This window comes from Erinaceus europaeus, chromosome 8 (genome assembly GCF_950295315.1).
Source record: "Erinaceus europaeus chromosome 8, mEriEur2.1, whole genome shotgun sequence".
Lineage (NCBI taxonomy): Eukaryota > Metazoa > Chordata > Mammalia > Eulipotyphla > Erinaceidae > Erinaceus > Erinaceus europaeus.
In genome coordinates this window covers 19,158,939-19,174,976 of record NC_080169.1, presented here as the reverse complement: position 1 = coordinate 19,174,976, position 16,038 = coordinate 19,158,939, and the positions used below count along the sequence as shown (strand labels likewise).

At 36.9% G+C, this 16,038-nt stretch overlaps 1 protein-coding gene across 1 annotated transcript in view; it reads left to right on the top strand.

The window, feature by feature from the left end:
* The window catches only part of STK3 (serine/threonine kinase 3), a 267,643-nt gene that overhangs the window by 122,485 nt on the left and 129,120 nt on the right, over window positions 1-16,038 (top strand). Inside the window, exons 7-8 of the mRNA XM_007532351.3 lie at window positions 5,817-5,954; window positions 11,340-11,465. Of these exons, the coding sequence (XP_007532413.1) occupies window positions 5,817-5,954; window positions 11,340-11,465 (264 nt within the window). The remainder of the gene's footprint in view (window positions 1-5,816; window positions 5,955-11,339; window positions 11,466-16,038) is intronic.

Below are 16,038 nucleotides of genomic sequence, written 5' to 3'. Positions count from 1 at the left end.
TGACTTTGTATCACATCTTATAACAGAATGACCTGTGGTAGAAATTTAGTAGAGTCATAAGTAGACTCATAGAGGTAGTCTAAGGTAGCAGAAACTAAGGAACTAGCTAGAGTTCCAGTTTGGACAAGTCCAGGTACTGTTTCTAAGCTCTAGCTCCTTCCATATCTTCTTGGTGTTCCCAGAGTCTAAGGTAAGAAGTTCCAAGCATGAAGTAATATACTTGCTCCTTGACTTGTTGTGACTACTTGTGATTAGGGAAGTTCTTTTTAGAACTTAATCAGAGGTTCAATATGTAGTTAAGCAACACATTGTGTGGAAACAAACACAAAGATAATTGTATCACTTATTATACTAACATTCTTCAATCAAAATGGTGTTAGAGATAAGATAAATTGTACTGCTATGATGTATATCCATGTCATTTAGTTAGTGACAAGGAAGGGAGTGAATTGCTAGTCTAAGACTAGCCACTGATTATCAAAACTTTCTACAGGCCCTATTCCCTAATAAAAGACAATCTGTGTTTTGTGCTTAGATTAAATCAATAAAAAAAAAACTAAAGTGTGAGAAAATGTCTTAAATAATTATCTGGTGTAAGGAAAAAAAATAGAAATAAAGGGTAGAGTGGTTTTCCAGGAGACTTTGGAGATCACATCTTAAGAATTTCTTGTTTGAGCTATATGCTATAGTTCTGTGCTTGTCTGAGAATAGGATGTCAACATTTTAGGTTCACTTTATGATTGTACTAGGCAAATAAAAGTTAGAGTTAAGCTTCTTATCCTTCGTTTTCTAATAGCTACTGCTGAGGTAAGCCTTAGATGTTAAGATTATCTCAAGATAAGACTGTTCCTCATTGGCTCAAAGTTCAAGAGAGCATTAGCTTCAAGGTCATAAATCACTGAGTTGTTATCCATCAATTTGTAACAGAAATGCAGATGAACAAATTTATCTAGACGGCCTAGTATCATTTATCTGCAGTTTGAGGTCAGTCTGCACCGGGAGCTACTTTGCAGACATTGGAGTTTCAGTTTGTTGTTACTCTTTACTTTGAAGTGGCAGGTGATTTTGTCCTCCTTTTCCAGCAGCCACTATAATCCCCATCTTAACTATCTTTCGGTTAGATTCTGTTTCAACTTAACAGTTTAGATTCTGTTTCACCTGTGGAACTGTCTGAGATTAATTAGGTTACCTGTAGAAGAATTTTGTTTTCTAGTGCCGTATCGTTTGCTGTTTGCTTTATATGTTTGTTTTTCTTTTAGCCCCTCAAGTTGATCTGTAGTTGTGTGTGTCTGAGATACTGTAGCATTTTTCAAAACCTGCAGTGTCACTGTTGGATAATTAAAGGGGCCATGAAGTAAAATAGACAATTGAGTCAAGCTAGATTGACCATTTATGAAAATGAGAGCATGTGTCCTGCTTAATATCAGTTTAATTCTAGTAGATTCTTACCTTGTGGGGATTTGAGCTAGATGATAGCTGAATAAATTAAATTACTAATGCAATTTGGTTTTGTCTTGTCTGTTTTTTTTTTTTACTAGAACATAGTTGTAAATGCAAAGTACTTGACAAATATTTGTTGTTTGATTGAAATATATACATTGTTTGATAAAACTGGCTCCACTGCTTTTGCTGACCTTCAGTATATTATGTGTGGTGTGAATTGAGATATATAAGAATGTTCTCTTAAGGGATTTTCTCTTTTTGAGGGAAGATATATAGAATAATAAAAAGATTAACTCTTATCCTAGAATCAATAAACTTGGATATTGAATCTTCACAGCTTTGTACACAGAAAGTCCTTAGGATCACTTTCTAAGTTAGATGCCAGTGATAACACTTAGTAAAATGGCATATATTTTGTGGATTTTCAAAATTGTGATGGTGAACTGTTAGAATACTTGATTGACTACCTTATAATTAAAGTGTCAACTTTTAATTTCTGGAACTCCAGTGTAGTCTTTCACCTGTTCGTCTACACCCCACACCCCCACAGACAGGTTGTTGTTGGCATGCATTATTTGTTCTTCCTTTGGTGTATTGAATTGCTTCCATATCATTTCAATAGATATCACTCTAGTTTGAACTCGTTATTACTTAAATGGGGACATTTACACTAACACCTAACTATCTTTTGTATTTAAGCGTTTCCAAGTTAAAAAAAAAAAAGAGCAAGCTACTTCAGGAATCATAAGCAAGTATACATATCAGGAAAAACAAAACAAAACAAACAAACAAAAGCAACCTTAGGTCATGCAGTATCTTGCAGAACAAATTCCATATCTTTCATTCCCTTTCTAATCTTATTCATAGTTCCTTAAGAGTTAATCAGCTTGTTCTCTGGTTCTTGCAACAACTCGCTTACTGTCCTTTGACATATCTTCGTCACGCCTCCAAACATTTACCATCTACTATTTTTTTACATCGCTACTGCTTATTCTTTAATTACTAGGCCAGATAAAATTTTTCCATGGATAGTTATTATATTCTCTACTATGTCTTTGAATGTCATGTAATGACCAACACCAGCCATTATTCATAGTAGGCACTCAGCAGATTTTTCTAACCTTGATTATTACAGTCTTTCTCTTTCTCAGTGGCATATAGTTTCCCTCTTATTGTATAAGCCGCGTGCTTTGTGCGATTGACCATGTGTAGCATCTATGTATTGATGATTGCTACAGAACTCATTGTGCTTGTCATATTGACTCTATACTTTCATAAGCTCACTGTTAAAGTGGTATATGATTGAGTTCTTTTTAATTTTTTGTAAAATTTGTCTTTGATATGACTTTGTTTTTGTTTTAATGTTGTGGAAGGATATTGACGAAGATCCTACATAGTTCTATGAAATTAATTATATTCTCATTGCTGTGCATGTAGCTCTAATACTTTTTATCTTCCTGACATAAGAGGAATCACCTAACATTTGTCCTTTTATAGCTGACTTTGTCAATTAGCATAATGTCTGTAAGGTTTATCTATTGCAGCGTATGTCCATTTTTTCTTCTTTGTGAAACTGAAATATTTCTCTGTGTGAACGGTCAGACTTTTTGTATGCTTATTAACCACTTGTTTATCTTTCAAGAAATATCTTGCGTTATTTGCCCATTTTAGAACTGATTCTATGCACAGCAAGACACATTTCCTACCTAGTGAGCTCTCTGTCCAAATCCTAAGATACTTGCAACAGGTTTTTGAATAGTTCATAAGAGGCCAGTAGGGAATGGAACAAGTTTTATCATACCAAAGGAAAACTTTAAAATTGATATCAACAAGAATGTATGGTCATTATTTTATCTATTGTTTTGTCACTGTATAGGAACAGTTTTAAACCTGGCTATGACTAGTTTATTTCAATTGTAAAAAAAAAATCTTACTAAGTATTATTATAGTTTGTAGCCTTACCATCTTTATTTCATCTAAGAAGTAGGCACATAAGTCCATGTACATTAAAGTGGTTTTCATGTAAGGAGAAATGACCACCAAAATCTAGGTGAAAAAATTAGGACCTGACAGATACCTCTCTTGTGTAAAGTCATAATTCTGCAGTGTGGAGGTCTTCTGGATTCTTCACCTACAACTTTGAGAAATCCTTGTTTGTATACAGCATGCACAGATATTGATGAATATTACAGAAAAGTCATGTTTCTCATCTCTTTGTTAAATATATACTTATATAAAATTACATGCTAAATTTCTTTCAATATGGTTAAATTCTTCTTCACTTTGTAATGTTTTTCTTCTGTACAATTTTCTTTCTTCTTCTTTTTTTTTTTTTTTTTTTTTTTTGCTTTTTCTTTAAAATGCAGTATAGGAAAATCAGTCCAAGACCAGTGAGTACCACTGAGTTCTTGTGGTACATCCCGTGAGTACCCATTCATTGGGGAAACTGACGATCCTTCCTAGCTGACTGAATCCACATGGATCCCAGTCACTTTCAAAGCCAGCAACAAGCAGCTCCTGACAGCTTTCAACCTGACGCTGTTGACTGACTACGGAATAAGGGCCAACACTAGAAGAAGAAGTGTCTCCTGGTCTAGTTTTTAATCCCTTTATAGAGGGCAGGAGGGAGAGAGAGAAACAAATTTACCACTCAACCCATGGGATTCCTGCCCTCCACCCCACCCACAATCTCCAGTGTTGCCCATGGTGCTCTAGATGGTGGTTCTGATGAATAGTAAGGCTTCACTTTACCTGCTAAACTACCTCCTAAGCTGAATTTTTTTTTTTTTTTTGGTAACAAGAAAAATGGAAATGATGACTAATTTTTTTTATTGAGTGCTTTATAAATCTGTTTTAATTTCATTATTATTTTTACATCTATGTATCTTTCCAAAGAAAATGGTATTCTAGTGGATGGTCCAGAACCATTCTTGATGCCACTGAGAAAGGTTAATTCAATACATACAGTAATTTCCCAAGAACATTAGGGATGAATACGTTCTGTTGAAAAAGGCTGACTCGAGAGGGGTCAGGTGGTGGGTCAATGTATAAAACACGAAAATTCTCATGCATGAAGATCTGGGTTAGATGCCTAGCAATACATGGTAGGACTGTGAGCAGATGGGAGCTTCATTTTGTCAAGTGATGTTTGTTATTTTTCCCTCTTTCTCATCTCTTTGTCTCTACCTCTTTTCTCTCATCATCTCTCTGTCTCTTTCTCTTCTCCCCCCCCCCCCCACCTGTAGACTTTTAAAATGGACCAAGGAGGTTGCTCAAAAGTATTACACTTGTAGGAGACCCTTGGCTCATTCTCCTGGTGCTGCATACAATAAAAAGGTGACTAGAGGGATCTGGGAGGGTCAGTGGAAGAGTCCTACTCTTACATGTGTGGGTTCTTGGGTTTGACCCCTGGCACTGCATACAGTGGCGGAGCAGTGTGCGTGTCTCTGTCTTTTGCATGCAATACATTTTTGCCTTAAGAAAACTATTTTTTTTTAGAGTGACCTTGTAATTAGGAAGATAAGAATGACAGATGCTTTAGAACGTTTGAATCTTGAACTATGTGAAGAGCTATCACTTGTACTAGATCACAGATACAAAATCAATTTATTAATAAAGTTGTCTGTAGCCTTTAGAGTTTGGAATTACCCACCATCTGCACCCCATAATGGCCCTGGGTCCTTACTCCCAGAGAGATAAAGAATGGAAAAGCTGTCAAAAGAGGATAGGATACAGAGTTCTGGTGGTGGGAACTGTGTGGTGTAGTGCCCCTCTTATCCTATGGTCTTGTCAATATTTCCATTTTATGAGTAAATTAAAAAAGAGAGGATTATATGAAAATATTAAAAAAGATTTTGGAATTAGAGAAGGAAGTGAAAATCTTGGTTCTATCAAATATTATTTCACATAATGTAGTAATTTTATTTATACTTAAATATTTCAAATTACAGGTGCAAAATGGATTGCTGCTAGCTATCTCAACAGCAGTGCTTATGACAAATTGAATTGTAAATTAAACCTGACATTGCTATTGCACTGTTTGGGGACATATCTATTAACTCGAGAATGTACTTGATTTGAAGAAAGGTTTAGAAATGCAATCTTCTTTAGAGACATTAAAAATAGTAGATAAAATAAAGAAGGATTTGCTCAGTGAGCTACAATTCAAGTAGAGGAAATTTAATGGGAAATGATTACATTAGTAGCAGATGGACTTGCTTCCTGAATTGCAGTCTTACTGGAAATCCTAGAGCAACTTAAATTTGTTTTTTCAGATTTAGAGTCTGATAAGAAAAAGATAGATGAAGAGGTTTGTTTATTTGACATACTGCTGTGATTCTTACTGTATCTTTGGGATATTTTATTTTTACTAGGCTATTTTTATGATTCCCACAAATCCACCACCAACATTCAGGAAGCCAGAACTTTGGTCTGATGATTTCACCGATTTCGTTAAAAAATGTCTAGTGAAGAATCCTGAGCAAAGAGCTACTGCGACACAACTTTTACAGGTCAGTGCTTATGCCTCTAAAGTTGCAGCTCTGTGACATTGCCCAGAACTGCTGTGGAGTCTAGTTAACAGAATTTTAAAGATAAAAACCTCATAAAAGTATGGATTAATACCCACCCACCATACTTTTTGTTCATTTTTCTCTCTTTCAGAATTAATCTTCTGTGTTTTTTGCTTTTTTTTTTTTTTTTTTCCTTTGGTGACAGGGGGACTACTACCAACACATTTCCCTTTATGTTGCTTTAAAAGGAAATATCCACAGGGTACTCAGTTCCGAGATGAGTTCTTGTTTCTGTTGTTATCTATTTGTCATGCCTTTCACTTGATCTCTTATGCCTTGTCTCAGCATTTGTGATTTGACTTTTTGCTCTACTATAAGATATATAAATAAAAGCCCTCTGAGTGCCTGGAAAAGGCTACAAATTGCAATAACTAGTTACAGCATTACCTAAGTGAAGAGCTTCAATATTCTTGCTTGTATATGGACTTTGTATCTGTGTGTCAAGTTTTACTTTTACCCGCCTCTAATTCAGTATTTTTAAAAAGGATCTAAAAATCTTTATCTTCCCAACAGAATTGACTTAGAACTCCCAACTTGATAATAAGTATGTATCAAATCAGAAGACCTTGATTTTTTAACATTTAATCTTTATTTATTTATTGGATAGAAACAGCCTGATATCGAGAGGGAAGGGGGAGATAGAGAAAGACAGACACCTGCAACACTGCTTCACCACTTGCAAAGCTTTCCCTCTGCAGGTGGGAACTGATGACTTGAACTTGGGTCCTTGAATATTGTAACATGTGCACTCAACCAGCTGTATCACTGCCTGGCCCCAAGACCTTGATATTTTAGCAATAGTTCTTGTTAAATGGCAAAAAAGGTACAACATATAACAGTTCTTATAAAAAGTAGCTTTTCTAAAGTTTTTAGTAGTATCATTGAAAAGAAAAAAGATTGATAAAAGGGTATTAAAAACAGCCTTTTGAATGTAATGTTTATTATTTAAAAATTTTAACATAGTAATTAATTTCAAGGTAAGGGATTTTAGCAGTATATATCTATAATACAATACAGTCTACATAGACTGTAACATCTAAATCTCACATCTAGGAATATATTCTATGAAGAATTTAATCATGTGTGATGTATGTATCCAATATTCATTGACCATTATAGCTACCAAATATTGGAAGCAACATCTGTCAGCAAATAAAATAACATCTGTTATTTTACTGTTGTTGCTGAATGCCCCTTTTGAGTTTTGTGCTCTGCACAGATTACATTCAAGAATTGCTTGAAATATTTATTTTGAAATTTTGTCCACATTTCAAAGGAATTTTAAACACATAAGTCAAGGCTCTATTGACAATATTGTATTGAGCATTTAAATTATTGGTCATGAAAGAAGATAAGAAAGGATAAAAGAAAAGCAGAAAATTACAAATACCACAATATATAATACTGAGTGTAAATCTGAGTGTATTTAATAACTGACTTTTGGTTAAATTAACTAACATGTCTTTCTAGTCTTTCTTTCATAGTACTTTCTCATTTTTTTCCAAGAAAAGGAACACAGATTTTTTTTTTTTTTTAACTTAGAGAGTTTGTGATGGAAAAATAAGAGATAGCTAGTATAATTCCTTAAATTTGTGAGTGAAGGCTCTAAAGCCCAGTAATATGCCTCACTGAAGATAGCAAACGGAGAAGCTAATTGCTCTTGTTTTATCCCATTTCCCTTACACCCCTACCTTCTTTTTCTCCACTCTGTTTTCTGCCCATGAGGTTAACCTGTCTGACTACTTCAGTAACGAGTTCTTTTACCCTCTAGTTCCTAATTAATTTTGGCCCAAATATCCTTTACTATATTAAGAACAAATGATTTTGAATAATGTATATGTGCCAATATTGACTCCCCCCACCCCCACTGTCTTACGATTGTCGGCCAGTCAAGCCCCATGTTACAGTATTGGCGTCCTTATCTGGCCTTTTAGTTGACCTCTTACCATCTCCCCCTCCCACTTATAATTTCTCACATAGAACATTTTTTCAACCCTCTGTATGTCTTTTCGTGCATTTTCCTCAGCTCAATCCCAACTTTAGAGAACTCCTCCAACTGTTTTCTTATTGTCTGATTGTATCTAGTGCAAATTAAGTACTCCTCCTGAAAGCCTTCTTTCAACTTGGGTAGGCTAGTTGTACTTCCTCAGTGCTTTCATAAGTACCTTGTGCATATGAAAGGACTTGTTACTGTGTCTTTGTCTTGGGATGAATCTGTTTCAAGATGTCAGGATGTTCCTTTTGAGAGGGAACAGCAATTGGGCTTTTGATGTCCAGCATTCAGTAGCTGTGTATTGAATTCAGGATGTGTTTGTTTAACACAACACACTTATGATTTAAAAGACTGTCAGATAGGACAAGTATCCTTAGCATCTTATTAGAGTTTTTTTTTTTGTTTGTTTGTTTTTTTTCTGGTCACCAGAAGCTGTTCTGTCTCTTACAGGAACTGTGCATGCATCTCAGATACCTATGTATGTTTTGCATATATATTTTTTCCAATTCCAATGTTACTTTATTGAAGAAATGTCAATTTACTGGATTTTTGTTGTCACAAGGTTACATTTTCACATTTCTCCCTGACAGGTATCAGTACATTTTACCCTCATGCAAATCATCATCTTTTACCACCCCAGGGACATAGCTCCCCATCCCCTTTCAGTAGTCTTTCTTCACCCTTATTAGTCACCAAATTGCTGGATAGATTCCAGGCCATTGAGGATTCAACCTGGACTGACCATTGCTATGTTTCTTGGATTCCATCTGTGAATGAGATCGCCCAGTATTTGTCCTTCTCCTGGTTTATCTCATTCAACATGATCCCCTCTAGTTCTTTCCATGTTGTAGCAAAGGAGAATATATCATTGTTTCTTACTGCAGTATATTACATATGCCATTAACTTTATATTTATCATTTTATTGGGGGCTTAATGGTTTACAGTACAGTTATTGACACTAGGAATCCACTGCTCCTGTGGTCATCTCCTTCCTTCCTTCCTTTTAATTTTCATATTACATAATTACATGTTGACAGGGGTTTGAATCCACACCATTCCCACCACCAGAGTTCTCAATCTTCACTGTCCCCACTGCAATCTACCACAGTTCCCCTAAAGTTGTAGACAAGGGTCAACCATCTTCTCTACAACTATCTGTCCCCATTTATGCATAGTTGCCCCTTCTTTTTCTGATTTAATCCTCTCTTCCCCTCTAAGCCAGTCATGACACCATAGCTACCTCCATATGTCTCTCTCCTTTTCCTTCTCTCTCTCTGGGTGCTGATGGAGCTGGAGTGCAGAGTCCTCTTATCTTCATCCTATCACTTCTCCCCCACTGTGAGTATGGATCAGAGTTGTTTATGGGGAGCAGAAGGGAGGAGTTCTGGCTTCTGTAGCTGCTTCTCCAGGCTGAGTATGGGCATTGACAGGTCAATCCATACCTCCAGCCTGTTTCTATTTTTCCCCAGTGGACCAGAGCTCTGGAGATATGAGGGTCCAGGACACACTGGTGTAGTCATCTGCCCAGAGAAATTGGGATAGAGTCATGGTAGCATCTATAACATGGTGTCTGGAAGGTAGCATGGCCTAAGTTGAGACAAGATGTTTAATGAACAGGAACCAGAAACTAGGATCAGAGCAGATGAGACTAGGGATTTTAGGGTAGAAGAAAGCTAGTCTTTTCTCATTTTTGTTGTTATTGTTGGATAGGATAGAGAAATTGAGAGAGGAGAGGAAAACAAAGAGGGAGAAAGATACACACCTGCAGACATGCTTCACAGCTTGTGAAGCGATCCTCTGCAGGTGGGGATCCAGGAGCTTGAATTGGGATCCTTGCATGGGTCCTGCTCTGTACTATGTGTGCTGAAACCGGTGTGCTACCACCTGACCCCGAGCAGTATTTCATAGGACAACTTTCTTAGCTACTCCCCTGTTGGGCATCTGGGTTGATTCCAGGTTTGGGTTATTACAAATTGTGCTTCTTTGAATATAACTGAATATTTGTCTCTTTAGATAGATGTTTTTGCTTCTCTGGATAAATTCCTAGGAGAGAAATTGATAGATCAATGGTATGGTCATTTCTAATATTCTAGGAACCTCCAGACTGTTTTCCACAGGGGTTGGACCAATTTAGATCCCCACCAGTGGTGTAGGTTTCCATTTTTTTTCATATCCGGGACAATGCTTATTGTTTCTGTTCTTTTTAATGTATGACATTCCCACAGGTGTAAAGTGGATCTCAATATTGTCTTTATTTGGATTTCTCTGTTAATCAGTGACTTTGAGCACTTTCTCATGTCTACTGGCCCTCTGGATCTTTCCTTTGGTGAAAGTTCTGTCCATGTTGTCACCCCATTTTTAAATGTTTCTTTTTTTTTTCTTTCTGAGTTTAATTAGTTCTTTATGTATTTTGGTTATTAGTCCTTGATCTGAAATATGTCATAAAAATATCTCCCTTTTCTGTAGGGTATCTTTCTGTTTTGGTGATAGTTCACATTGCTATGCAGAAGCTTTTCAGTTTGATGTAGTCCCTTTGGATTATTTTTATTTTCTTTGCTGTTAGACTTGAGTCTTTTTTTTTTTTTTTTTTTTTTTGCCTCCAGGGTTATTGCTGGAGCTTGGTGCCTGCACTATAAATCCACTGCTCCTAGTGGCCACTTTGTCCTGTTATTTTTTTCAATTGGTTAGGTGAGAGAGAAATTGAAGAGGGGTAGGGAGATAGAAACAGGGAGCGGAAGGTACACTCACCTGCAGACCTGCTTCACCACTTGTGAAGTGACCCCCCCCCCCCCAGCAGGTAAGGAGCAAGGGTGGGGGGTGGCGAGTTGGGGGGGGAGTATGACAAATTGCACTTTATACTGTGTGTGCTTAACTTGGTGTGCCACCGCCTGGCCCCCTAGACTTGGGTCTCCAAAGACATTTCCAAAGCGTAAGTTTTGAAGTGTTCTGCCAGTGTTTTCTTCTAATGTATAGTCTAATGTCCATGTGTTTTGATCCATTTGGAGTTAGCTTTTGTGCATGATGACATGTGGTGGTCCGGTTTCATTTGTCTACACATTTCAATCCAATTTTCTCAACACCATGTTGAAGACTCTATTTATTATTTTTGGCCCTCTTTGTCAAAAGTTACATGTCCCTATGTGTGAGGACAAAGCAAAATCTTTACTTTTAAAGTAGATGTAATATTCTCCTTTTGTAGCCTATACATCTAATTCTGTAATTATAGATAATACAGTGGTTATTGAAACTTATAAACCAGCTTAGTATTTATGTCTTCTTTTAGTATTCAGGAATATTTTAAATTTATACCATTGAATTTTGTTTTTCCTAGCATCCTTTTATCAAGAATGCAAAACCTGTATCAATTTTAAGAGACCTGATTACAGAAGCTATGGAGATCAAAGCCAAAAGACATGAGGAACAGCAGCGAGAGTTGGAAGAGGAGGATGAAAATTCGGTTTGTAATTACTCTCACAAAAGTTATTTTTTTCTTTTGTTCTTCTGAGTCATTTTCCTATAACTTTGCACTACTTCTTTAAATATAGTAATGACTTCTTTTTTGTGACAATGTTTGTGGCTTAAGTCTCAAAATGGGTGTCAAAAGATGGCTCATCCTGATGGAGTATATACCTTTTATGTGAGGCCCTGGGTTCCAGTATTAGTACCATGTGGGAACAAATGAGTAACAGCAAGGGAGCTCTGTGGATAGCGGAACAGAACTCTGGTATTTCTCTGCTCTTGGGGTGTCTCATCTCTTCCCCTGCTCTCTGTAAGTAGAGAATCAAATTTGGCATAAGGAGGCTGCTCTGTTGATTCACACATGGACAAGGCCCTGGGTTCATTCCCTGTGGGTGCTTTTTTTTTTTTTTTTAATTGGATAGAGACAAAGAGAAATTGAGAGAGAAGAGGAAAGAGACAGAGAGTCACCTGCAACCCAGGCATAACCACTCATAAAGCTTTCTTCCTATATGTAGGGACCAGGGACTTGAACCCCAGCTCCTTGAGCACTGTAAGGAGTATGCTTGGCCACCTGGTGCCATGTCTAGCCCCTTCCCGGGGGTGTATTTTTTAATTTTTCAAAGTGTATTTTGTTTGCATTGAATGCTTACTATTCTTTTGTGATGTATTAAGAATTAGTAACTAAAACAATTGCATTCTGAAAGGCCACTCAGAGGTAGTATTTAACATGTATGAGGTTCCTGGGTTCATTTCTCAGCTCATTCCATCTTCCTCAGAAGAAATTTTAAATTGTATTCCTAATAAAGGTAATTTTTTTCCTCCTATATTTGGGATTGTATATTCTACAACTATACAGCAGTGATAAGATCTGATGTGAGGAGCTTGGTTCTTGCTCTCAAAGGGTTTTACGGTTCTCATGTTCATTTCCCTGTGATGATAGTGTTTGGACCTGAGCAATTTACAGATGTAAATTTAAGCAGTTTTTTGTAGCTGCAAAAAATTATTATGGTATTTGACTTGATTTTTTTCATAAATATTTATTTATTGCATATGAAAGAGAGATTGATTCGTACGAGACAGAAAAGAAGCCTACAACAACACTCTGGTAGGAGTATGGTATCAGTGATTGAACCAGGAACTCTAGATGTTCACATTTGATGTTGATCATAAGAAAATAATTTTTCTCCGCATATTATGATCCTATTTTGCAGCTGGGTGAAATATTTTATGTCTACTTTTTAACAAAATATTTATTAAAGTCACTGAGACTAAGCACTAAGTTTAGCAGAGTTATAATATAATTTCTACTATGATTATGTTCTAAAAAGTCCATTCTCTGCCCCCCTCTGATGGCAGGTGTTGTCATAAGATACCTTATGCAAGCTTCTTATGAACTATCTTGGATTTGGCAGTGGAGTCTTAGATATCATGGAAAAACTTGATTAACCAAAGGAAAAAAAATTGATAAATTGAACTTTATCAAAATTAAGAACTCTACTATAAAGGGGATTAATAAAATATGAAAACCCTGTAGAAGGGGAGAAAATAATTATTAGTCACATATTAAATAAGGGTTTAATATCTAAAATATATAAAGAATGCTACTAACTGAAGAACAAAAAAATTAACTCCTAATTGAAAGTAGCCATATATATTTAATATTTTTATTTATTTTTTATTAATCATTTAATGATAGACAAGACTGTGGGATAAGGGTTTAATTCCATACAGTTCCCACCACCAGAGTTCCATATTCCATCCCCTCCATTGGAAGTTCCCCTATTCTTTATTCCTTTGGGAGTATGGACCAAAGATCTTTATAAGGAGCAGCAGGTGGAAGGTCTGGACTCTGTAATTGTTTCTCGGCTGGACATGGGTGTTGGCAGGTTGATCCATACCCCCAGCCTGTTTCTATCTTTCCCTAGTGGGGCAGGGCTCTGGGGAGGTGGGGTTCCAGGACACATTGTTGAGGTCATCTGCCCAGGGAAGTCAGGTTGGTGTCCTGGGTGCACCTGCAACTTGGTGGTTGAAAAGCATTAAGATACAAAGCAGAACAAAGTGTTTAATGGTCAGGAACCTGAAGGTAAGAGTACAGCAGATAAAATTTGGGGTCTTCATGTTGTAAGGAGCTAGGAAGTCTATTTTAGTTATATTCCAAGGAGTCCATGACTTTACTCATTTTTGCCTGAGCCCCACAGCTAACATGCAGGTGGGTTAAAAGTATTGTCTGGGAAGATGGTGTCAGAGTTGAGATTAGGACTAGAAACCTGGATCAGGGCAGAGAGAAGCTCACAAATATGGGAAAAGTATATAAATACTGTTAACTGTAAACTCTATTGATCTAACCTAGGGCCCACGCAAAGGTTACACAGGCTCCTGTGCTAAATATGAATAGTAATATTATATTTGAATAGATATTTTTCTAAAGATGTGCCAATAGATAACAAGAATGTGAGGTGTTAAATGGCTTAATAATGCCCACAACCCTAGGACTAACTCCAGCAAATAACATGTAATGATGATTAGTCCTTAGGAAAATTGAAAGCAAAAGTACAATGAGATCCCACTTCATATATGTTAATAACTTTTTAAAAATTCTATGACTTTTAAAAAAAATATTTATTCCCTTTTGTTGCCCTTGTTTCTTTCTTTCTTTTTTTATTATTGTTGTGATTGATGTCATTGTCGTTGGATAGGAGAGAGAGAAATGGGGAGAGAAAGATAGACACCTGCAGATCTGCTTTACTGCTTGTGAGGCGACTCCCCTGCAGGTGGGGGGCCGGAGGCTTGAACCAGGATCCTTATGCCTGTCCTTGTGCGTTGTGCCACCTGCGCTTAACCCACTGCGCTACTTACTGTCTGACTCCCAGTCTATGACTTTAGGAAAAGAATTTTTTTTTTTTTTTTGCCTCCAGGGTTATTGCCAGGGTTTGGTGCCTGCACCATGAATCCCCTACTCCCGGAGACCATTTCCCCCCTTTTGTTGCCCTTCTTGTTAAAAGAATGTTTAAAAAAACAAACAAAAAAAACCCCTAGGAAACAATAAGGGTTGGTAAGAATATAGAGAAATTTGAGCCCTCAGACACTGTTGATGGGAATGTTAAATTTTGTAGCTGTTGTTAAAGGTACTTTGGTAATCCCTTTACAAAAGCTAAATGTGGAATTACCATCTGATCTAGCAATTCCACATCTGTGTGTCTACCCAAAAAAACTGAAAAAGATACTCAAGCAAATACATGTAAACCAATTTTCACATCATCACTCTTCACGAAGCTAAAAGATAGAAACAACCAAATGTTCATCAATTGTAGACATTTGTATTTGTATATAATGGTATATTATTTGGCCACAGAAAAAGAATGGGAATATTTATACATAGTAAAATGTTGATGAACCTTATAAATGTTATCTAAAGTGAAAAGTCAGATGCAAATAGTCACATATTATCTGATATGAATTATCCTAAATAAATAAGCCTAGGAAGTAGTGTAGCTGTATGTGGAGTGCCATACTTGGCAAGCTGACTAGGTAAATTCATAGAGATAAAAATCTAGTGGTTGCCAAGTCATGGGGGGGGGGGTTAATGTGATTATTGGATGAGAGGAGTGGTTTTCCTTTTTTTTTTTTTTTTACTCTCTCTTTCATTATTTTATTTTATTTTATTTTGTTTATAAAAAGGAAACACTGACAAAACCATAGGATAAGAGGGGTACAACTCCACACAGTTCTCACCACCAGAACTCCATATCCCATTCCCTCCCCTGATAGCTTTCCTATTTTTATCCCTCTGGGAGTATGGACACAAGGTCATTGGATGCAGAAGGTGGAAGGTCTGGCTTCTGTAATTGCTTCCCTGCTGAACATGGGCATTGACAGGTCGATCCATACTCCCAGACTGCCTCTCTCTTTCCCTAGTAGGAAAAGGCTCTGGGGAAGTGGGGCTCCAGGACACATTGGTGGGGTTGTCTGTCCAGGGAAGTCTGGTTGGCATCATGCTAGCATCTGGAATCTGGTGGCTGAAAAGAGAGTTAATATATAAAGCCAAACAAATTGTTGACGAATCATGAACCTAAAGGCTGGAATAGTGCAGATGAAGAGTCGGGGAGGGGGGGGCGTCCTCCATTTTGTAGATAGCTGGTAGGCGGATTTTAGTTATATTCAAAGGGCCTGTGGCTATTCTAGTTTTTTTTTTTTCCCTGAGCCTGAAATCTGATATGCAGGTGTATCCAAGTTATTATCTAGGGAGATGATGTCATGGCTGGAAGAAGGACCAGAAAGCTGGATCAGGGAAGAGAGTAGCTCCCCAGTATGGGAAAGGTATATAGATATTGTTGACTGTAAACCCCATCAATTTCATGTGATCTGGGGCCCATATTCAGTTTAGGAGCCTATGTGATCTCTAGATCCCTGTAGATCTGAGCTCATACTCTGTGGTCATGAGTAGGAACATTCTAAGCTGCCCCAATATTAGGACTCATCTTGTGAATACCACTGCTTGAAATTCTATTTTATTTTATTTTATTTTATTTTTATTTGTAAAAAGGAAACACTGACAAAATCATAGGATAAGA